The sequence below is a fragment of the Miscanthus floridulus genome, chromosome 5, assembly GCF_019320115.1.
Source record: "Miscanthus floridulus cultivar M001 chromosome 5, ASM1932011v1, whole genome shotgun sequence".
Classification (NCBI taxonomy): Eukaryota; Viridiplantae; Streptophyta; class Magnoliopsida; order Poales; family Poaceae; genus Miscanthus; species Miscanthus floridulus.
Window position 1 is genome coordinate 21,953,818 of NC_089584.1, and position 25,315 is coordinate 21,979,132.

At 45.7% G+C, this 25,315-nt stretch overlaps 2 protein-coding genes across 2 annotated transcripts; both read left to right on the forward strand.

Moving 5' to 3' along the window:
* The first annotated feature begins 19 nt into the window (after nt 1-19).
* LOC136449663 (alpha-1,3-arabinosyltransferase XAT3-like) lies at nt 20-2,611 on the forward strand. Its single transcript, XM_066449795.1, has 3 exons — nt 20-932; nt 1,007-1,081; nt 1,279-2,611. Exons 1-3 carry the CDS (start codon nt 812-814, stop codon nt 2,454-2,456), a joined length of 1,374 nt encoding a protein of 457 aa, XP_066305892.1. The 5' UTR covers nt 20-811; the 3' UTR covers nt 2,457-2,611.
* A 12,472-nt stretch (nt 2,612-15,083) lies between these two features.
* LOC136449666 (beta-1,2-xylosyltransferase XYXT1-like) lies at nt 15,084-19,447 on the forward strand. Its single transcript, XM_066449799.1, has 6 exons — nt 15,084-15,423; nt 15,525-15,611; nt 15,748-15,849; nt 16,066-16,272; nt 16,547-16,795; nt 18,084-19,447. The coding sequence occupies exons 1-6, from the start codon at nt 15,237-15,239 to the stop codon at nt 19,280-19,282; spliced, it is 2,031 nt and encodes a 676-aa protein (XP_066305896.1). The 5' UTR covers nt 15,084-15,236; the 3' UTR covers nt 19,283-19,447.
* The last annotated feature ends 5,868 nt before the right edge of the window (nt 19,448-25,315 follow it).

Genomic DNA, 25,315 nt, shown 5'->3' on the forward strand with positions numbered 1-25,315 from the left:
CTCCATTTTGCTCACACAGTTTTTCAGACTTTGTTGCTCAGATCATATGTTGCTTCAGTTTTTAGCAAGGAGGATTTGACTGAGTAGAAACCCCCATGTATGTAGTTATTCACTAAAAAAGAGTTGGATCACCTAACTGGAACAATTCTCTCTTCAGTCTAACACCTAACAACCACTGATGATGACCTTTTTATCGCGTTCTGGTTCATGTGTACTGCAACTAATTCTGAACAGGTACCCATTCAGATTTATTGTTATTTTGTTCTGATTTGGCTGTGCACCATCCTGTGTTCCCTATAGTAGATTTAGTTTGAGTTTGAAAAAAGCATGTTCTCCAGTGATTTAATAGTTTAATTTGAAATTTTGTATCCTACTTTTATCTGCGGATACACTCTGATAAGTAATCAAAACTCTGCCTCGTTTGAGAGCGTCTTCTGCAATATTTTGCTTTCTACTGTAACAAGCATGCAGACTTTCAATAGCAGTGCACACTAACCACATTCCTACCAAACCAAAAGGTGAGCGAGACACATAGCTTGCTTTTGTTTCTTTTCTCCGTGGAGTTTGCTCATCTAACTTTGCACGAGAACCCATTCAGTAGCTGTGCTTCCTATTCTGCTGTTGGAGCCTGAAGAATCTCTCAACAAACAGCACTTGTTTTAGTCCAGATGTCTGAACTAACACTCTAACAGAGGAACAACAGAATGTTCCTAATGTCAGATGGAAACGAATATAAAGCATGGCAACTACTCAAAGGATGGCCTTACTATTTCTGTGTGTCAGTCATAGATGAAGGTTTTAGCATTACAAGATGGCATGCGAGAAGAAAAGTTTTACTGTCAGGTTTGGATTGGTGCTTCTTGCAGGATGCATTCTTGTGCCGATGTCACTTGCCACAATGTTCCGGCATTCCGCGGTTCCTCTGCAAACATGTAAGTTCTTGCACTAACCCTGACTCTTAACCTTAGTGATGCTTATTTGACTTCTCTTATCGTTGTGTTCGCAGTGAGCTTGTTGTTTTCAGTAGGTCCGGCTACTTCAGTAATGTGGGGAGAGGAAAGATTAGGCTCTCATCGTTACGGTATGTCAAAGCATATGTCATACTCAGTCACTCAGACAAAAAAAAAAGCATTCAGAGAAGTTGACAGTATAGATTCATTAACGCATATGTTCAAGCAATCTGACCTGGAACCTCACTCACTCGAGATAGACGATCAAACAGAAAGAAGCTTGGACAATGTCGGCCAGAAGACTCAGCTCTTGTCTATAATGTTGCAGGTAGAAACAAAGGGCCTGTGCTGTGCGACTTTTCGAGCTCGAGATCCGACGTGTGCGAGCTGAAAGGCGACGTCCGCATCCTCCCCAACGCCACCATCGTCGTCCGCCATCCGTGGGCGAGGCGTCAATCATGGAAGATGAAGCCGCACGGAAGGAAGAACGACCGGCACGCGCTCGCCCGCGTCACTGAGGTGACGGTGGCGTCGTCGCATCACACCGCCGGCGCTGCTCCCCGATGCACGGCCATCCACACCGCCCCGGCGGTCGTATTCTCTGTCGGCGGCTACGCGGGGAACATGTTCCACGACCTGACGGACGTGCTCGTCCCGCTGTTCATCACCACGCGCCGGTTCGGCGGCGACGTGCACCTCCTCGTCAGCAACGCCCAGCCATGGTGGCTCGACAAGTTCAGGCCTCTGCTCGTTGGATTCTCCCGGCACGCAGTAGTGGACATGGGCAGGGGAAGCAGGGGCGTGCTCTGCTACCCCCACGTGATCCTAGGCCTCGAGTTCCACAAGGAGATGAGCGTGGACGCCGCGAGGACCGCTGGGGAGTACTCCATGGCCGACTTCACCCTCCTCGCCCGACGATCCTACGGCCTGACTCGGGACACGGCCATCCGTCTCAGCGACGGCAACCGTTCCTCCGCCGTCCGCCCCAGGCTGCTCCTCATCTCCCGGAAGTCGACCCGAGCGTTCACCAACGCCGGCGCCATCGCGCAGGCCGCCGCCGCGCTCGGGTTCGAGGTGGTGGTGGGCGAGCCGGCGCGGCACGCGGACCTGCCGTCGTTCGCGCGGGTGGTGAACTCGTGCGACGTGCTGGTGGGCGTGCACGGCGCCGGGCTGGCGAACCTGGTGTTCCTCCCCGCGGGGGCCGTGGTGGTGCAGGTGGTGCCGCTGGGCGGGCTGGACGCGATGGCCGCGGAGGACTTCGGCGCGCCCGCGCGCGACGCGGGGCTCCGGTACGTGCACTACGGCATCTCCGTGGAGGAGAGCACGCTGGCGAGGCAGTACCCGCGCGACCACCGCGTGCTGAGGGACCCCGCGGCGGTGAGAAGGGAGGGGTGGATGGCGCTGCGGGCGGCGTACCTGGTGGGCCAGAACGTGACGATCGATGTCCACCGGTTCAGTGGCGCCTTGCGCCGCGCCATGGAGCTTCTCCGCCAGACCCACGAATGACCGGACGGCCCATGTTCTCTTCTGTAATTACGGCCCAAGCCTTTGAGGGTATCGAGCAGCCTCGTTGTATACGGCGGCCTAGTAAGGTAGTCCCAGCCCTGATGGGCCAATATGCTGTGCTGGTGTATTGCTGTCAGGTATATTTGGTCCGCTTGTGTTATAAATTATTAGATGTTTTAATTTTTTTACAAATATATTTCTATTTTATTTTATATCTAGACATAATATGTATTTAAGTGTATATCAAAAACTATGTATATCTAGAAAAAAAAACTAAAACAACTTATAATTTAGAATAGAGAGTATATATCTAAGGCAGTGACAAAACAAAGTCCAACACTGTTTTAGGATCCGAGCGACAGCTCAGGCCTTATTCGTTTGTGCTAGAAATCAAAGGGAATAAAAGGAATTGGAGGGGATTGAGTGGGGTTGAGGGAATTTTGACTTGCAGGGGATTTATTCCTCTCAATCGTTCTCAATCCCTTTGATTTCAAAATCAAAGGAACAGACCGATTTCCCACCGGGGCTGGTTTTCAAATAAAAATACTTGCCTTCAGTGACCCGTGGAGTGATCATGGGAATGTGACGTCCTTCGCCGCCTTGGATGTTACATCGATCTCGTTGTAGAGCATAAGGCTGATAGACGTAATCATGCTTAAGTTGTACCGTTAGACTAAAAATATTGACATCTACAAACTACAATTACTAAAATAAAGCTATCAAAACATATTTCAAAGTGGATTTAATGGAACAAAATGATGTTTTACGTACATGCTAATTTATTTTTCTATATGAGTTTTTGTCCGAAAGTCTGATTTATGATAAAAGCGAAACGACGTACATTTGGAATTGAATAAGTATGCCGTTTGCAGGCTTATTAGATGGAGCGAGAAGCCGCGTGATGGAGCAATTTGCACGCCAGGCACCTCACCGATTGAACTCGTGATTTGTTGCTTGTGCTGATTTGTACGGCTGATTTATTGGGAGAGAAAAATATTGTACCATAACTAAAGCCGACTTATAATGGCAGCCGAACAGAGCCGTGGCTTCATCCACCGCTTGTGCCAGGTGACAAAGAGGACACCCTGTTTTTCAGTTCAAAGATGGCATTGCCATTTTTTCTATTCGAATTTGAGATGAAACAAGGACACATGTGTATTCCGTGAAGTCACCCTGTACATGGTCCGGTTTATCCGGTCTTTGAGCAAAAACCGACGCAAACCATTGGGACAGCAATTTCAGCGGTTTCAAACCCGCGGGTTAAGCGGTTTCCACGGGCTGGGCAAAAATGTATTAGCGCAGGCAAGCAGCAGCCAGCCATGACGGTCACGCTGGTTGGCGGCGACCACGGAGCGAGCGCCGCGGCGAGGTCGACGGCGACCGCCGAGCGAGCCCTGGCACTCTCATTGTGGTGCAAGTAGCACGGCCTGAGGAAGCTCTGCATGGAGGACAGCTGCTCACTCCCAAGAGGCTCGCTGAGCTGCGCACGGTGCGGGGGTTGAAAGCTCTCGAGCTCGCGCGCGCCATGTCATCGAAGACCGCCAGCAGGGGCCACTCGTCGCCGGCGGCCGTGTCACGCGCTGTGTGTTTGCACCGCTCGTTGGCGTGATGTGTCGGAGCATGTTCTCCGAGGACCTGAATCCGCCACCACGTGCGACCTCGGGGATTTTGCGTGGGAGACCGTGGTTGCAGGCTTGTGGCCATGGCGCCGAATCCGCCCGATTGCTTCTCGGCGCTTGCTAAACGACGGAGCGTGTGAGGCGTAGGATGATGAAGCTCAAAACAAGTCGAAGCCGTCGCCCGACACTGGAACACCACAACATATACGTAGGTACTCGTGTTTGTACAGTGTAGCGGTGGTTGGTGTGAAGTACCGGTGGCCACCGACTGAATGATTGGGCGGGCATGGACAAGGTTAGGGTGGCTGCTTTATCTGCTTCCTCCGCTTGCTGCAGGTCCGGGTCCGGTCAGTTTGGCAGCCAAACCGGCAGGCTGCAGGGGCACCTGGGCCGCTGGGCTCCCTCGTCGCAGTCAGAGTCAGTGAATCAGTGATACACCCACTAGCTCGGTCTACAGATTGCGCCGACTGGCGGACGAGTCCCTGTCACTCGATGGTTTGGTTTATTTGATTTGAAACGCTGTATTGCATGCGTGGAAGATTTCAGGTGCCAATTCACCGGAGCTTGAGGTTGGCGGCCAACTCCTTCCTCGTCCGACCCCTTGCGCTTTCTCCTTTCGCTCCTCGAGCAAAGCCCGTGAGAGTGAGACCAACCTAGGCTGTCTGCACATCATCACTTTGCTGCCACTCGGCATTCGTTGACAGACAAGAAAACCTGGCTGTTCTGCAAGGTCGTTCATTCGATTTCAATCCATTCATCATCCAAAGGTTGGTTACGCACGCGTGAACAGCTCTGCATGCGACGCGAGATCTTTTGTCGCCGTGAGGCCGTGTTGCCTCACGAAGCAAACTAGTGGACGTCACGACGGACGACTGACGGGCCGGGCCCAACGGACGGAACGCAGCGCCATGGGCCGAAACGGCAATGCTCGATATTCCTAATCACGGCCCAACATAGCGAGTGTGCTTTTAGTCACGGCCCGTATTGGAGATCATTTGTACTCTTAATATTTTCCCCTTTTTGTTTGAAAAAAAAGTAAAAGAATTCTCCAAAATGGAGTGCAAAAGGAGAGGAAAAAAAAAATAGGCGCCGCGGGGACCTCGTCGAGTGAACTCGTGACTTATGAGGCTGTTTCCGTTTTCTCGTGCTAGCCGACAAGAAAATATGGACGCCCAGGTTTTCATTTGAGGGGTCACTATCATTTTCCGCTCGAATTCGGAATGCGACAAATTGACAAAACGGCACGTATTGCATGCCTGATACTCCATACATACAGAGCCGCCATGTAGTCGACGTCGTAGGAGGCAGGCCACGAAGATTTCCATTCCCAGCTACCTACAGTTGAAAGCGAAAACCAAAAATCAGGAACGCTTTCTTTTCAGGAATTTTTTTTTGGAAAGAATACAAATATACTAGGCCCTGATAAGTTTCCTATACTCCGCGTAAATAGCTAGTCTTTTTTATTTATTTGTCTTGTTGTATTAGTTATCTCGTTATTCATACACTTGCATTCATTGCACCAATAAACATATATATCCATCACTAATAATTTTTTTTCCTAGCTTAAATTTATTTTTGTCTTTATTTTTTCCACTCCTATTATACGGTTGTGCAATTTTTTTACCGATGTTAAAATTTTAAGGATCAACCCACCAGTCCAGCAGTCCAGCTACAATGTTTGACTCTATGCTTTAAATAGAAGTTGTCTTACAAGTATGTCTGCCGTTTATCTACGAAGATAAAAGCGCATTTTGTTTCAAAGAAGTCAAACTCTACCTAGTCCAGGGAGATGAAGTCATCTTCAACCTTTGATCTAGGATGAAAGTTCAGGGAGGTGATGTCATCTTCAACCTCCACCTTCTCCTCAAAGAAGCCATGACAAAAATTCTTGGATGGACTCCATGGTATCAGCGGCGGTAGGAGGCTTGAGGCCCCCCACCACACACACAGATCCATCACTAATTTGGGGGGCTTCAAAACATTTGGCATATGAATGACACGTTGCAGCAACTGTTCATCACTACCTTGTAAACAGTAAAAGTCCAGGGAGATGAAGTCATCTTCAACCTTTGATCTAGGATGAAAGTTTAGGGAGGTGATGTCATCTTCAACCTCCACCTTCTCCTCCTCAAGGAAGCCATGACAAAAATTCTTGGACGAACTCTAGGAGGGCTCCATGGTATTAGCGGCGGTAGGGGGCTTGAGCCCCCCACCCCCCCACCCCACCACCACACACATAGATCTGTCACTAATTTTGGGGGCTTCAAAACATTTGGCATATGAATGACACTGTGCAGCACTGTTCATCACTACGTTGTAAACAGTACCAAGACCTCCCGTGAAATCTGAGCTGCCTCCACCAACACCAACAGTTGATGAGACAATGTTGATTTTTGAGCAACCACTAATATCTAAAAACCTTGGCACTCTAAGTATTTTTTTTATTGTTGATACGGAGAGATTATCACATACTCGCCCTGTTCGCTTGTTGGTTTCAGTCAGACTTATTCAACCAGCCAATAGTATTTTCCTCTCACAACAAACCAGCACCAGCCAGCCCAAACCAACCCAGAAATCAACCAGCGAACACGCCGACTATGTGACTTGTGAAATGTGAGCCTTCTTATTTTCTAGAAAAGAAACTTTTGGCCGTTTGCATGGTTCAATGCATACAAATCGAAGTGCATTATATATTAGAATTCAGAAAAAAAAAAACGTATAAAAGAAGGACGATATGGAGGCATCAACTACATAGCTACAAGAACATCCACCCCCAAATGGGCCTGTTCGCTGGTTGGGGCTGGTGCTGGTTTGAGCTGGCTGGTGCTGATTTTTTGTGAGAGGAAAGTACTGTTGATTGGCTGATTTGAGCTGGCTGAAACCAACAAGCGAACAGGCCGACAAAAGGGGCGGCAAAATTTCAGTTTTGCTTAGTCAATCCGTCCATGATTTCAATTGGCCTTTTTTTTACGAAAGGGGCGGCAAAATTTCAATTGGCCGTTCCTATGTAGTATTTCACAACCGTCAGTGCTTCGGTTAGTATTTGTGATAAATAATTTCATGGTGTTTTCTGTTGGTCGTTCGGTTCGTATGCAATACGTATTGCGCCGGCATTCGATGTTCCCGCTAAGAATTATCGTTTCCCTATGTTTTCGGTTGCACACATTTTTCTATTACCAGTGTGGTACTTTAAAAGTTAAAACCAAGAATATCACCTGTCTCTCAAAAAGAATACGGGACTTTAAAAAAATAGTCCTTTTGTGAATGTTTCATAGCACCGTCATTGAAACAGAATACAGTGAGCCATCAAATAGTGTACCTATTCTCTTATTCGTCGTTCATGGATTCACCTTCTGATTGGCCATGGATTCGCTTCGTTGAAAAAACAAGCTGAAATACTGTTTCGACTGATTTATTGTGAAAGAAAAATATTATTTCTGCTAAAAAGATAAGTCAAAAAGTACCGATTATAAAACAAGCGAACAGAATGAGAGGCTCTTGTATGTGCCGTGTCAACCGCACAGCATAATTAGCTAGTCGCTGCCTGCTGGGACTGGACAACCACTACGTGCTGTGCACTCACGTTTGTATACACGACGAGTGTGCATACAAAATTCGTACCAACACGAATATGGAATGTCAAACTGTATATCATATCATTAATACGGAACAAAGAATCGGAGATGATGAAAGCAATCGATGGCCTCACCACTACTGTACATAATTGTTTTTTTAAGAGGCAGTCAAATTTTCGAATTCAGAATGGTTTCTAGAGTGGATGGAGGCACCAATCACCTCTATAAACTGAGCCGTCTATAGAAGTATTTATAGAAGTGTTTTTTTTTTTTTGGAGAAAAGGATGACGTCTCTAAGAATCCCGTAGATGGCACTAATTTGATGATGATTAATAAACATGTAAAAAGTGTTTAGCGTAGAGTCATCCTAGCCGGGCGCTGGGCGGAGACACGGCTGGGTGGGTGCTTTTGTCCGTTTCCTCGTTACTCACACCGTCCCAAATTATAAGTAATTCTAAAAATCTTAGAGGACCAAAGCATCTTAAGTATGACTAAATTTATATAATAAGATAATAATATTTATGATACTAACTAAGTATCATTAGATTCTTCATTAATTATATTTTTATAGTATATCTATTGAAAGTCATAAATCGTTATTATTCTTTCTATAATTTTAATTAAACTTGAGATGGTTTGACTCTCTGTAATTCTTACATTGACCTGTAATTTGGGGACGAAGGAAGCAATTGCTGTCCTTCCGCAGCTCCAGTTTGGCATAGGCAGGCAGGCGGGCTGCAGCCGTCTCCACCGCGCCAATCGCGATCTCCCTGACACAGTGACACCACCCCGATCCCAGTCAGTGCTACTGCTCTGCTAGCGCTACACGGCACCTCACCTCCTGCTGCCTTGCACCGACGGTGAGCACAGCCGACGTCGTCAGGTTCAGGAGTAAGACGATGAGCAGCTGGTTCAGTTCAGTAATGAGTACAGAGAAGAGGATCACAAGTGTTTCCGGACGGTGAATGAAAATCGCCAGCGGGCAGCGGCTACCATTACCATGCGGAGGACGGTCAAACAGAGCAGAAGATTTGCGGCCCGCGGGGTCGTATTTGGCTTATAAGCTATGACTTATCAGCCAACGAATAATATTTTTCTCTCGTACCAAATCAGTCAACAGTACTTTCAATCAAACCAGCCAAACAAACATGGCATTGGTTGGCAATCCGCCCTCTCAAGTCTAAACTCATCTCTCCTTTTGCTCATCCCTGCGCAGACTAACTCAAGGGCTTGTTTAGATCTGAAAATTTTGGTAAAATGGCACTGTAGCAGTTTTCGTTGTTATTTGGCAATTAGTGTCCAATCATAGTCTAATTAGGTTTAAAAGATTCGTCTCATGGATTTCGTCTAAACTGTGTAATTAGTTTTATTTTTTATTTATATTTAATGCTTCATGCATGCGTCAAAGATTCGATGTGAGGAAGAATCTTAAAAAATTTTGCAAATTTTTTTTTGTAACTAAACTGAACCTTGTCGCAGGTCAACAGGCTTCGTCCTAACTGACTGTGATTTTTTTTGCCTGAAATAACGCGTGATGACGACACGATTGTTTGTCTATGCGTGGGCCGTGGTCCATCCAAAGGAAGTAATAGTGTTCTCATCTTCAACGCTGTTCTGTTGGGATTTCCTTTTGACAGGCTCCATTCCTTAATAAAACTGGACCTACGAGGTATAACCACCCCTATGCATTACACTAAGAAGAAAACTGGATCTACGAGGTATGACCACCCCTATATATTACATTAAGAAGAAGACTCTCACGTAGGCTCAAAAAACTTCCGAACCTCTGTCCCACCCTTATACAGCGGCATCGTCGCCCTATGAGAACGGGCCGGTCCTTAAATATGTGTTTTGACGTGGGACAGACGAGGGGATTTTTTTAACCTCAACCTGAAATTCGCTCCCACTGATAGTCGAACCCAGGACCTGAGGAGTGCCGTCAGGACGCTCTAATCAGTTGGACTAGATGCTCTTTGGCATTCCTTAATAAAACCACTATCACTTTTCAGTTTCCCTGTCCTCTTCTAAATCTTAATCTTGAACCATTTTGTGCATTATATTGAACGTTTTTTGTTCTATAGCAGATTCATCATCGTAATTCTGCTCATGTGTGTTGGAATCACTACGACCTCAACCTAGCCTCTAGCAGTTTATCATGCCTTCCTAAAGAAATTACGGAATGGAACCATCATTGGTGATTGGCTAATAATCGAAGACTTGCTACCATGCCACTGTACGTATTGCACTACTATCAACTATGACATGACCATATTTGTTTCCGCTTCTGACCACTTCTCGAGAAAAAAAAAATAGTGTTGTGCATTGTGTCGCTTGTGAGCTTCTCACGCATAGGGATGGCAATGGGTTTATACCGATGGGTATCATCCATGTATACCCACACCCATCAGAATTTTTTTACCCGTGAAGAAACTCATACCCATGAATGGGTACAAATTCATGCCCATACCCATGCTTATAGCGGGTACCTATTACCCACAAGTACGGCAACTCATGGGTATCCGCTACCTGCATGAACATAGACACAAATGTGTACCCATATATTGGTATGGCCTTATGGGTTTCTTCGCGAGTGTAAACAAATCTTAATGGATGTCCCGCTAAAGTGTTTGACTCTATGCTTTAAATAGAATTAATTTTTCTTACGTGTATGTATGTTCGCACTTCATCTACGAATGACAAAGCAAAGTCAACTGATTTTGACAAACGTTTATTGGTCAGATTATATACATGTTCAGTGGACAAAAAATGCATCATCCATTAATTAATATCTGAATGGTTGATTGGACGACGTTGATTTTTTAGCAACCAATAATATCTGAAAACTTTCTCACTCAGTCACTCTAAATATTTTTTTTGTTGATACAGAGAGATCATCACATACTATGTGACTTGTGAATTTCAATCTTCTTATTTTTTGGATTAAAAAACTTTTGGCCTTTTTGCATCGTTCAATGCATAAAAACCAAAGTACGTTATATATTAGAATTCAGAAAAAAAAAAGAAGGACAATATGGGGCATCAATCAACTACATATATATAGCTAAGGGCATCCACCCCGCTAATAAAGCTCCTGTCCCTTTGTTTGAATCCTTGTTTGCTTCGCATTTTTTTCTCAAAAAGAATACAGAGATTGAAAAAAAAAGGCAATAAAGCTTTTTGCGATCATTCCATAACGCTTTCTAGCCCGTACTTCAAGTCGACAACAGAATACGGGTGAGCTTCTTCTTATATATTGCCTTATTATTCGTAGATCGTGTATTCACTTTGTGGTTGGCCATGGATGCTCTTGTTGCCTTGTCAACAGCACAACGTCATAATTTCCCTGCCTGTGCATGCAGGCAACCACTGTGCACTGACGCACGTCTCTACACGAAAATTCGTACCAACACGAATATAGAAGGACAAACTATGTATCATATCATTAATACTATGCAACAAAGAATGGGAAATGGAAGTAATTGATCGCTGATGGGCCTGTCGAACAGATTAGCTAGAGTCGTCGTAGGAGTAAGACGATGAGCAGTTGATTCAGTTCAGTAATCAGTATACAAAGAAGAGAACCACAAGTGTGTTTCCGGTGAATGGAATTCGCCAAAGGCTACTACCACCATGTGGAGAAGGAGAACTCTCAAACAGGGCAGAAGATTTCAGGGGGTGTTTCCTGACCGACGGTGGTGTGACGACGACACCATTGTTTGTCTATCCCCTCCAGAAGAAATAGTACTCTCAATCTTGAGCGCTGTTCTGTTCTGTTGGGATGTCGGAAAGCGAGAGGGATCGTCTCGTAGAAGAACCAGGCGGAACGGAAGAAGGAAGGCCTGTCGAAGAGGAGTGGAGCAAGAAGCAAGGTTAGCAAGATTCCAAGTTGGTTCCTGCCCTCCGTGCACTGGCACTGGCACTGGCACTGGCACTGGCAGCAGTGCCTGCCGATGTGCAAGTGCGACCGAATGGCCAGTCGTCGCTCTCGTGAAGCGATGTTGCAACCACTGCATCTCCCACATGGTGCCACGCTGATGCCACACCATCCATTTTCCAATCAGTGGCCGATTGATCATTCATGGTCATGGACAACGGCCCTTCCTTCTGCAGTTCTCCTGTCTGCTACAACACGTGCGTACGATCTGCCGTTCGTTCCTCTCCGCATGACAGCAAGGAATTGAGGTAGCAGTAGCTTGGTCTACCTGTATCCCAACAATGGTACTAAGGGCCAGTTTAGTTCCACCCAAAACACCAAATTTTTCAAGATTTCTTGCTACATCGAATCTTTGACACATGCATGAAGCATTAAATATAAATAAAAAATAAAACTAATTACACAGTTTAGACGAAACAAGACGAATCTTTTAAGCCTAATTAGACTATGATTGGACACTATTTACCAAATAACAACAAAAATGCTACCGTAGCACTTTGCCAAAAATTTTGGCATCTTGCCTAATGCTACGTATAGGCGTATAGCGAAGACGGTGGCGATGCCTGGCAGGGGTATTATTCTCATGTTGCTACAGTTATGCAAGTGTCCCAGGATTTATTGTGCTCACCGGCTCGTGGTGGAGCTTGCCATACGCCGACAGAGAAAACCCACCCTGCTCAATTGAGGCCCCGTTTAGGTAAAAAAAATTTTTTAGGTTTTGAGTACTGTAGCACTTTCATTTGTATTTGGCAATTAGTGTCTAATTATGGACTAATTAGGTTCGAAAGTTTCGTCTCGCGATTTCTCACTCAACTGTGCAATTAGTTTTTTTATTCGTCTACATTTAGTACTCCATGCATGTGCCGCAAGATTCGATGTGACGGATACTGCGTAAAAAATTTTGGATTTTGGAGGAAACTAAACAGGCCCTGAGTGACGAAAAGGTCACCTGAGAACAGCTAGAGTAGTAAGCGTAGCATGTAACTTCTCCTGCCTTGTGGCCTGTTCGTGGCTGAAAAAAAAAAACTGATGTTGATGCTGATACTGATTTGTTGTGAGAGAAAAACGCTGTTATTTTACTGAAACAGGATGACTGATAAGTTCGAGCAAACAGGGACGAACGTCATGAAGCTGCCCCTAGGATCTACTCATCTTGTATTAAAGCCGACTAATAAACTAGCTGAAACTATTTTATTGGAAGAGAAAAATACTAAAGATTCTAATCGATAAACCGACTGATCAGTTAAAACGAACGTGCCAAGGAGGATAGAAAAGGATGGCGAAGAGAGCAACTGATAACCGTGGCAAAACAACAGAATCATTACAATCGCCCTGTTTAGTTGCACTTTATTTTACAAAATTTTTCAAGATTCTCCGTCAATCTTTGGACGCATGCATGAAGCATTAAATATAAATAAAAAATAAAATTAATTACATAGTTTAGATGAAATCCACGAGACGAATCTTTTAAGCCTAATTAGACTATGATTGAACACTAATTGTTAAATAACAACGAAAACGCTACAGTATCGTTTTGCAAAAAAAAATCACCATCCAAACTGGCCCTCAATCCGCACCCGTGCTACAGGCTTTTCCCCACACCGGTCACCACTCACCAGTAGCGTTGTTACTGTCGACCTCACGGTACTCACCAGCTATCACTGCGGGTGATAGTACTTGCACATTTATTACACTCACCACGAGTACTGTGGACACAGTTGTGCTCACATCTGAGTGCGTTTAGTTAGAGAAATTTGGAAATTTAGCTACCTAGCATTTTCGTTTTTATTTAGTAATTAATGTTTAATTATGGATTAATTAAGCTTAAAATGTTCATCTTGTGATTTCCAACTAAACTGTATAATTAGTTTTTTTTTTATATTTAATGTTTCATACATATATCGTAGAATTCGATGTAATAATTCCCGTAGCACGTATCTGCTGAGAGTGGTTCAGTAAACGAGGGGAAGGTTCTGCAAGACAAAGGGCCCCGCGTCGCCTTTGCCGGGGCGTTCCTCCGCCGGGGCGCGGCGCAACTCGCGGGACGACGGGCGACGGACCGAGGAACACGCAATGGAAGCAGACGCAGAAAGCACGGAAGCATGCGCTGGCGGCTTTTGAGCTCGAGCGACCCCCCTCGCTTTCAGCTGCTTCGTCACACCTCAAGTCCTCATCCGGTCAGTGTCTTGCACCAACGCTGCAGGCATGGGTGCAGACAAGTTTCAACGGGTCGATGAGTCACGCGATTCAGACAGGCTTCCGAGATTCAGAGGACGCTTGCTCGTCCACACACTTTTTTTTTGCCTTCTCCTCACAAGGCCATCAGGGATTCCAGGGGAAGCCAGTAGGCACCCCGACGAATTTCCTGTACCAATGCGAGGAGATCTCCTCAGATCCTCAGATCCTCAGTGCAGTGCATGTGCCGAGTGCTTGACGGCCATGTACCACCGAGCACGTTGTAACGACAGTAGAGTAAGTACGTACCAGGCAATGATTCGTTCGTTCGTGCGGTGAAACGATAGATCTTCACCTCCACTCCAAGGCGGCTCCGAGAGAGATTCCCAATCCCCCCGCATCGCATGGAGCCATGCGCCGTCGGTTCTGGAGCTTGGTCCTCCGCTCCGTTTCCCATGGATCCCGCGGTGGCGGCTACTCGAGCTATCAATAATGCACTGCGTGCCAGCGAGCCTGTCTGTCTGTCTGCAGACTGACGGACCCCATCCGGTGGTTCAGCCTAGCGGCCCATTTTTACTGCCCTGTTAGCTGGCCTCGTAATCCAGGAGTGAAAATACTGTTAATTTATTTATTGTTTAAAAAAATATTATTCGTTATCTAAAAAAATTATGGCTCATAAATCAATCGAACAAGACATCCACTGGTCAGCCATCTTATTTTTTAATATTATACTCTCTTTTTTTCTCGAAAAGCTTCCGCTGCTTTCTGTATTGTCAACCAGGAATCCATATGCACAAACTCAAAATGGATACTTTTGAGATTCAAAATCAGTCTCCAAAAAGTATTTTTATGGGAGATCTATTTTGAGTTGTCTGAGAGTCATAATCTAAATATGAACATCCTCTCTCTTAAAAACTTATTTACAGAAAAAAAATTTCTTTTGGATCTTGTTGTTGGACATAATATTGAATAAGTATTAAACCTTTTACCTCTAACGCTGCTTTAAAGGATGAATATGCGTTGTATTTTTTTTTGTGTGTTGTCGTTGGAGATAGCCAGCCTGTTCGTTTGGCTGTGGCTTGTCGTAAACGATCGTAAATTTTCAGCCGAAACAGTATTTTTCTCTCATATAAACCAGCTAGCAGTACTTCTTCATAAACTAGCAACGATACGAAACAGCCAACCGAACGGTACATGAAAATTGGGTTCCCAAAAACACAAGTAGTAAAATACTAGGGATGTCAGTCTACTGTTAACAGGGAGGGCCATGATGACAGGCAGAGTTTATGGAGAGGAATAAATGGAGGTGGCGAGGAGGGGGTTGGGGGGAGAGATGGGGCTTTTTGCCTGTGTGCCGCTGGGCAGCAGGTGCCGTGCGTGCTGCGTGCTCACGAGAGAGGGAGGCTCTGCTACTCTGCTGCCGCCGCTACTGCTCTGGAGATAGAAGGGGGCCGGGCAGGGACAGGGGAGGTGAGGCATGGGGATGGACGGCGGCGGCAAGCTGCCGTACAGCTACGCCGCCCACCAGGACGGCGGCAAGCTGGTCAAGAGCTTCAGCCGCGTGGAGCCGCGCAAGTTCGGCCTCGGCCTCGTCGCGGGCTTCCTCCTCGTCACCTGCGCCTACTTCTCCACCGCCAAGTTCGACGCCATCCACATCGCCATGAGTAAGCCGCTGCACTGCAGCTCATTCCATCTGTCTCTCCGTCCCATCCCATCCCCGGTTGCAATCCATGCCTGCTGACTCTCTGAATGTTTGCTGGAGCAGTCAGCCCCATTTCCAGCAATGCGGCTGGGATCGGCTCGCTGGTGGCCGCCGCCGCCGCCGACACCTCCAACTCCACGCAGCGATTAGGTGAGCCGTCAGCTAATCCCTGGGATCTCCTCCAAGTACAGGGCGAACTCCCTACTCACATTAACTGATCCCATCATCAGTAACGAGGTTACTGTACCAATCCACGACCTGACTTGACGAGCTTGTTCACGTTCAGATTTGGGCAAGCAAGACCCGGACGCGCTGTCCATGTCCGAGGAGGGGAGCAACGCCGAGGTGCTCGACAAAGACGACGGCAAGGCTTCCTCTTCGGCGCCAGGTAAACACCGCCGGCAAGGCATCGCCTGTTGTTTCGAGATTGAGTGGCCGTGCTTGCCCTTCCATGGGTGTCAAACTGTCTGGCCTCGTGTGCCCCGTACTCCCACCGTCCTGCACCGCTGCACGCAAAGCCCAAAATCTGATAAAAAAGACTGGTTTTTCCCCCGTTCTCCTCCCCCCTCTAATCGCTTTGGGTTCTCTTTTTTCCTCTCATCAGATTCCGGCCGCAGTGCGCCGCTGGAGGACACGAGGAGAGACGAGACTTTTGTGGGGGACAGCGGTGATGCATCTTCCGCGGCGGCGAATCCTGCCGCAGCGGGTGGCAAGGGCGAGGCGGTTCCTGCCAAGGACGATGACGCCCCCGCTGCCGGTCTTCTTCCTCCCGTGTCGTCAGAGGAAGCCGTGAACAGCACGCAAGAATCAGGTGAGAAAGCAATCACTCAACCTCCAACTGCTAACTTACTGGTATTGGTATCACTCTTTCAAGCAACATAAATGCATAGCTCGCTCTTTTGGCCCCGTTCGCTTGTGGAATCTGGACGAATATGGAAGCTGGCAGAGTAAAACATGGTTCCGGATGAAAAAAAAGAAGCGGATCTAAGCCGGGTTCAAGGGCAGGCGAACGGGGGCTTTGTTTGTCACTCTGGGGAAGGAAGGGGAAATGCAGGATTTTAACGAGCTGCTGTGTTCTTGGTCAGGTGTTCTTGAGGACGAGGAGCTGCAGGTGCAGGATGCTGTTGCCAATCCTTCCAAGAGGAGCAACGACTCCTCCTCCTCCGCCGCCGCCGCCACCACCACAAGCAGCAGCAATGGCAGCTCACCCTCTGTGGTTCACTCTGACCCTGCCATCCTCCCTGCTCCCGCGCAGCAGATTCCTCCTGCTATGCAGGATGTCAAGACTCTTGCTGAGCAGCATGTTCCAGCGGTTCCAGAGGTTAAGCAAGCAGGTATCCTCCCTGATTCTTCTCTTCTTTTGTTGTAAAAAGATGTTTTCACTCCCATCAAATTACTCCATTAGCAGCTTTCTAAGGGCAGTCCCAATGCTAGAAACTACGTATAATTTCTATACCTATTAATTTTTATAGACACTATGTATAGAAACCATGGTTCCAATAGATAGTTTCTACGGAACAACTTTTTATCCAATCACATACTCTCTCTCTATTCGCTACCAATCACATCCCTTCGTGTCTTGGTTCTCGTGTAGACATGGTTTCTAACTTAGACCCGGTTTCTATGATTTTTGTTCTCTCTCTTCAATAACTACCTTGCTACATCAGCAAAATGTTTAGGTGGCAGTATAATTAATGCTCATAGAAACTATAGTGATTTCTGCATCGGGAGTGCCCTAAGGGCAGTCCCAATGAAAAAAACTAGTAGTTTCTATAATATAGGATACCGCACCAAAAAAGTACTGTTTTCTAACCCATGGTTTTTATGAGTAATAACTATTTTCTTTTTCTCTCTTCTAACTCTATCTTTTTCTCCAATGGGAGTGCGACACGAGCTCTCTAGAAACTGGTAGTTTCTCCCCAATGGCGATTTCATGGTTTCTTGGTGCATTGGGTCAAGAGTAGACCTGGTTTCTTCATGAAGAAACCATTTCTATGATTTTTGCTCTCTTTTTTCATTAATTATGTTGTCATGTCAGCATTTTGCCTACGTGGCAAGTCATTTAATAAGGATAGAAACCATCGTCAATGCACTGTTGGGACTGCCCTAACCCAACCAATGTGAGGGACGACGAAGAGAAAAGACCGTCCTTGCAATTCTTCAGGCATGTCGTTGCAAAATGCATATTGGTCAGACTACCAGTTGTAGCGTTTTCCACCACGCGCAATTTTTTGCAGCCTTCTATCTCAACGCAGGGCCCGATGCTGTTGCTGCTCTTGGACCACTGCTTTTGATTACTCCTACTCTCTTATCCTCTGTGTCCGTGCCGCTCCGTCTCATCTTCTTCGCCTTTCTTGAGATGAGAGCAACGTACTAGTAGGCAGCATCATCCCGTTCCAATAGCTGATGGATTGCCCCGTTCCTAGGCCTCTCGTGCGATCATAATTCCCTAGGGTCCGGTGGACGGCGGTCTACCATGAACCTTGTTCATTCTCCGTCAAGCTCTTTTTGCTGCTATTGAAAAAAAAACACTCTTTTGGAGTTCCTTTTCTTGTCCAGCCGGTCATTCCATGATTTGCTCACAGGCAACGTGCTTAACTGATTTTTTTAATGGTTGCAAAGATTCGGAGGCGCCGGCGCGGGAGTGGAAGCCGCTGTGCGACATCACCTCGAACCGCCGCATCGACTGGTGCGAGATCGACGGCGACGTGCGCGTGCTCGGCGCCAACGCCAGCGTCACGCTGGTGGCGCCGCCGGGCGCGGACGACCGCACCTTCCGCGCGGAGTCGTGGCGCATCAAGCCGTACCCGCGCAAGGCTGACCCGAACGCGATGCACGTCGTCCGCGTGGTGACTGTGCAGTCAGTGTCCGGCGAGGCGCCGGCGTGCACGGACCGATACGACGTGCCGGCGCTGGTGTTCTCGGACCGCGGGTACACGGGCAACTACTTCCACGCGTTCACGGACGTGATCCTGCCGCTGTTCCTGACGGCGCGGCAGTACTCCGGCGAGGTGCTGCTGCTGGTGACGGACCTCCGGGCGTGGTGGGTGGGCAAGTTCGAGCCGGTGTTCAAGGCCATCTCCAACTACGAGCTGGTCGACCTGGACAAGGACCCGCGCGTGCACTGCTTCCGGCACGTCCAGGTGGGGCTCACCAGCCACGACGACTTCAGCATCGACCCGCGCCGCGCGCCCAACGGCTACTCCATGCTGGACTTCACCAAGTTCATGCGCGCCACCTACGGGCTCTCGCGCGACGTGGCCGCCGCCGACCAGGCGAAGCGCCCGAGGCTGCTGCTGATCGCGCGCGCGCGGACGCGGCGGTTCGTAAACACGGAGGAGATCGTGCGCGGCGCCGAGGGGCTCGGGTTCGAGGTGGTGGTGTCGGAGGGGACGCACGAGGTGGCGCCCTTCGCGGAGCTGGCCAACAGCTGCGACGCCATCATGGGCGTGCACGGCGCCGGGCTCACCAACATGGTGTTCGTGCCGACGGGCGGGGTGGTCATCCAGGTGGTGCCGCTGGGCGGGCTGGAGTTCGTGGCGGGCTACTTCCGGGGCCCGTCCAGGGACATGGGACTGCGCTACCTCGAGTACCGGATCACGCCGGAGGAGAGCACGCTGATCGACCAGTACCCGCGCGACCACCCCATCTTCACGGACCCCAACGGGATCAAGAGCAAGGGCTGGGAGTCGCTCAAGGACGCCTACCTCGACAAGCAGGACGTGCGGCTGGACATGAAGAGGTTCCGGCCCACGCTCAAGAAGGCCATCGCGCACCTCAGGAAGGCCAAGGCTAAGGCCAACGGCGGCGGCAACAACTAAGCGTCGCCGTGCGTGCATGTGTTCATTCATCCTCCTCTTACTCTACTCCTTTCTTCTTCTTCCTTTTCGGGTTATGTCGGTGTATGTAGCAAGCAGAAATCGACCAAATGTATGATGCGGCAACAGCTAGAGCAAATCATATATTCTCTCTCTTTTTCACTTTTCGATCGGATGGCTTATGCGAAGTGCCTGTTCAGTATGTAAAATTTTTAAGATTCTCCGTCACATCGAGCATTAAAAATTTTTCAAGATTCTCCGTAGACGAATCTTTTAAGGCTAATTAGATTATGATTGGATACTAATTGCTAAATAACAACGAAAGTGTTTTTAAAAAATTTCGTCAACTAAACAATTCAACGGTGGATCGGACGGCATCATCATGAAGCATGACAGCAACCAGCGTACAAGGTGTAGATGTTTGTTAGTTTTTTTTATGCAGCATTTGTCCATTATTGTGTTTCTTGGGGCTTTGGGTGGTAATAAGCTTGTTTAGGTGATTAGTTAGTGCAAATGATATACACATCAATACATTATATGTGAGCTGTAAAAATAATATTTTTTTCTCATCTTCAAGACTGTTTGAGACGTCGATACTTGGGTGAAGCTATTTTTTGCTTGGACTTTCGTGCCCTCTTTGTCACATGATTATTCCTGTTTTCACATCTCCCCCGCTCCATCTTGCGTGGGTTTATTCTGGAAAAAAAAATAGCATGGCTATTTAACCAATAGTTATTACTTATTAGGACCTGATCAGACATTGAATTGATGATGTCATCGTTTCACTGGTCCAGCCATAAAGAACCGGTTGAAGAGCTGGTTTAATAGTTTCAGACCAAATGAATTGAACCGCATATAAATACTTCAAACCGTGCAATATAATAATGTGCAATAGATAATTAACAACATATAGTTGATCCCATATACAAATAACCCGCTTCCAACTAATCTAGCCACAAGTACAAAAGGTACTCCAAAATTAGCATGTGTTTGTTGGTGGTTCTTAACTCAAATAATATGATCGGCAAAATATAATAAAATATTAACTGTTTTATAGTGCATCATAGCAAGATGGTCTTAATTTAATAAGTTGCACAAGTTTTGGTGCTAGAGAATTCTTTTATAAGATATGCAAAAGTACGCATGAAAAGATAGTAAACAGAGAGTTTACAAATTAAAAAAAAGACTTAATTCAATTTTTACCGTTGTGAAACAATCTCAAATGCTTAAATGAAGTGCATCATAGTGAAGAGCCTGTCGAGTAACACTTGGTGCTATGGTTGAGTAACACGGCGCTGTGGAGATTTGGAAGTTGGAACTTGGAACCATGGTAGTTGGCAGCTACTACGTACGTAGGATCTTGTGTTGGAGTTGCATGGCAGCTAGAATAGCACAAAGTAAAATTCTAGACTGAGGTATGTTCATGTAAAATACCCGATCCCTTTCTGCTTTGCTTTGGAATGAGAAAATACTTTAGGACCTCGATGATAGGCAAAACAAAAACACCCACGGGAAGCAGGAAAGGCACGGTCCTTTTCGTACATGATGTTTTGTAGGAGTATCAGGGATTCAGGGGCAGGGTTTTTACCATCTTCGTTGTACGTTCTCTCTAATCATCGCACTGTCACGCCAATCATGCCTCGACAACGTACTTCGTAGTACTCGTACGTCACTACAAACAATCGTCCTGTAGGTGTGCTCCTAATTTGTCATTGTGTCATGGGAACATGGCTGGGTCTTCCAGAGTGTTCTTAGTGCTACTAGAGTAGTGCACTAGTACTGGCATAATTTAATCATGCACATGCATATGCTGACTACTGTTCTGTGACAGCTCCAAGCTTAGGTAAAGCACACTGGTACATAAACAAGCTTTACTCCCAGTTGGAAAACTCCTTCGGTCCTGATTTCCCAACCGGAAGCATGAATACGAGACTAAATGGCTCCTCTTGTAGTCCCGGTTTCTCGCCCACGACTAAAGATCCCGGTTGGTAATACCAACCGGGACTAAAGAGGCCTTCCGGCCTAGCCACGTGGGCCGGCTCTATCAACCGGGACTAAAGGTTTTCTTTTTTTTCTTTATTTTTTGTTTCTATTTTCAATTTATGATTCATTTTGGTTTTCGAATAGGTTTTCAAATACGCATTCTAAGCTGCTAATAATATACGTATTCTACACGCTTATAATATTTGAACATTTTATACAAACTAAAGTATGAAACTAACGTATATATTACATGCATATACATATATTGTACGTTATTTTATGTACATATAATATATATATATATATATTACAAATAAAGCTTGTATTATATATTCTATCATATCCTTAGGATAACAAATTCACTTCATCTGGTTTGGCTTCCATATTTCGTTCACGTCATTGTAGAACTCGCCGGTGGGGTTTAAGACCTGGTCATTAAGAAATCCTGTTATGGTCTCTTGAATTGCTTTCAGTTGGTCACGTCGTATGACTTTTTCCTTCAACCATAGAGTCTTCAATAAAAGTTAAAGCAAAAGTATTAATGTATATATATATATATATATATATATATATATGTGTGTGTGTGTTGGTCACGTGATTACTTATATATATGAGCAATAAAAGAAATTATGAATATATGAATATATTTATATAACATACTTTGAGGGTCTCTTCAGGAGTTTTTTTTGCGTACGTCATGATGAACTCGCAAACATAGTATCTGCAGTAGTTGTTCCCTTGTTCTTGTCTCAGAACCCACTTTTATGAGAAAAAAGATCCGGTGAATTGAAAGCATGCATGATGTTAATTGAATTATATATATATATAATATATATATATATATATATATATATATATATATATATATAAATGTAGCTAGTACTTACTTTGATTACATCCAGTGGCGCTTTGCAATGTTTCATGTGGTGTTCCTCAATGAAACTTTTTCAAACACTGCGCCTAATAAAATAAAAATTAATTTGGCCTTTAATAATTGTTGCAGTTAAGAGATCGGAGTATATATAGTTGCTAGAGAGACCAAATTACCCTTGGATAAGATCTATCATGTCTTGGTACTCTATTTGCTCTTTTCTTAATGAGTCTAAGATGCTCAACCGACTATTGGCCATATCGATGACCATCAATATCCAGTGATTGCTGCATATGTTTTTATACACAAATATGATAGACATTAACTAGAGTCAACACATATATATATATATATATATATATATATATATATATATATATATATATATGGGAGATAGCTTAGCTAGTAAGTAAATAATTGAACAAATGTCCATATGATCGACATTAATTATTTAACACTCACTTAAAGTTGTAGGGGAAGAGTATGTACTTGTTTTGTTGGTTCACTAAGAACCTCATGAGATTTTTCTCTAGTTCAGCTTTCCATTGAGATGGGGGATTAGGGTGTTTGAATACGATATTTGGATCAACGAAACCAACATCATTATCCTTTTTCTTTCTGAGTTCTGTCATCTCATATCTGCATATATAAAAATATAGTGTGATGATATATAATTTATATATATACATGTAGCTTTATATATATACACACACTTTAATAGAAGAAAATAATCACACTTACAGACAATAGCAGCTAATGAGACTTTTGTCAAGAGAGTCCAGGTGGCATAGTTGGTGTAATTCTAAAAACTCGACATATATAACGTCATCGTCATGGAAGTAATGTTGGTTTCTAACTCTGACAGAAACAAAGTTCTCTCCATGTTCACACGCCGCCATGTACCACTTGTTTAGCAGGTATATTTGTGTACCTAGTTCACATAAGGCCTTAGGGTTGTATAGACTCTTTCCTATGTTCAAATTTCTTCTAAGGATCCACTTTCGGAGCAGATGGTCCTTCAGCGAGCACTTGTGAAAGCTCTAGTTTAGGTTTTGGTGAATTGATGAAACCCTAAGTGCTTACCTAGTTTATTAAGTGATCATGATATAGGTAGCACACTCCAAGTGGTCAAGCAAATGAAGATCATAACATGAATGATGATGATGCCATGGTGATGATCAAGTGCTCAGACTTGGAAAGAAGAAAGAGAAAAACAAAAGGCTCAAGACAAAGGTATGAATTGTAGGAGCCATTTTGTTTTGGTGATTAAGACACTTAGTGAGTGTGATCATATTTAGGATCGATAGCCAGTACTATTAAGAGGGATGAAACTTGTATCGGAATGCGGTTATCAAAGTGCCACTAGATGCTCTAACTCATTACATATGAATTTAGGATATAGTGGAGTGCTAACTACCCTTGAAAATGTTTGTGAAAATACGCTAACACATGTGCACAAGGTGATACACTTGGTGGTTGGCACATTTGATCAAGGGTGGTGAAGTTTAGGTGCAAGGGTAAGTAACTCCACCGGTGGAGTGTCTGCCCGTAGAGTGCGGTCAGTCCGACGGTGCCACCGGCACCCTAGACAGAAAAGACGGAGGTCACTGGAAGTGACCGGACGTTGGCCTCGGTTGGACCGGCGTGTCCGGTCAGTTGTAACAGCGAAGACGCTGGCGTCGGTCAAATGACCGGACGCTGGGTCGCTCTACGACCGGACGCTGGCATGGTGTGTCCGGTCAGTACTGATGTACGCTGACATGAAGCGCATAGAAGAGACGTCGTCTGACCGGACGCTAGTAGGGTTCGGTCAAGCATGACCAGACGAGTCCGATCAGTAAAATACGTTTCTGGAACCTTTCTGGAAATGACCGGACGCTGGAGGCTCAGAGTCCGGTCAGTTGTAACGGAGCGTCCGGTCAACAGATGACCGTTGAGATCAGACGACTTCTGTTGAACGCAGTGTGACACATGGCTAACATCGAGCGACCGGATGCTTAAGGCCAGCGTCCGGTCGATCAGATCGGAGCATCTGGTCACCCTGCGTTATGCCTAGTGAAGGGGTATAACGGCTCTATTTCATGGGGGCTTCTATTTAAAGTCCCATGGCCAGTTGAAGCTTACACTCTTGGCCATTTGCATTGACATAGCAACCTTGTGAGCTTAGCCAAAGCCCTCCCACTCATCTCTATCATTGATTCATCATTTTGTGAGATTGGGAGAGAATCCAAGTGTATTGCTTGAGTGTTTGCATCTAGAGGCACTTGGTGTTCATGTTTCACTGTGGGATTTGCTTATTACTCTTGGTGGTTGCCGCCACCTAGACGGCTTGGAGCAGCGAGGATCGTCGAGCGGAGGGTGGTGATTATCTCTGGCTCCGATCATGGTGATTGTGAGGAGTTCTTGACCTTTTCCTGGTGGAGAGCCAAAATGTACTCTAGTGGATTGCTCGTAGCTTATGTGATCCTCATCTTATGTTGGTTGTGCGGCACCCTATTGAGGGTTTGGCGTGTAATGCCAATTAGCACGTGAACCTCCAAGTGAGTGAATCGCCACAACGAGGAGTAGCTTGTTGGCTAGCAAGTGAACCTCGGTAAAAAATCATTGTGTTCATCATTTGATTCTGAGGTGATTGGTCTTCATTGACATTCATTCTTGTGATTGATTGGCTCCTTCCTCGACATGGCGGTATAAACAAATTGCTCACTCTCTTTACATTACCGCAAACTAGTTGTCAAGCTCTTTAGTGTTGCTAGTTGTGAGAGCTTGTTAGTTTGGTTAGTGTGACTCTTTAGTTAGCCTTTGAGAGCACGCTAACTTAGTGTAGTGACATAGTTATTGTATGGATAGAAACTACATAAACTAGAATTGTGGTAGGTGGTTTGTATTTTTAGTAGGCTAGTGCAACACTCGCTTCGTCTCATAATTGTCTAACTGGTTTGTTAAGTATTATTGTAGAAATTTTTAAATAGGCTATTCATCCCCTCTAGCCATTAGGACCTTTCAAGTGGTATCAGAGACGAGGTCACCGTGATTTGAGGCTTAACAACCTTCGGTGTAAAAATGGCTCAAATCAACAACACCAAGAAGCCACCCCAATTTGATTGATCAAATTATCCATATTGGAAGTCAAAGATGACCACACATATCAAGTCAATCAATAGAAGAGTGTGGAAGGTGGT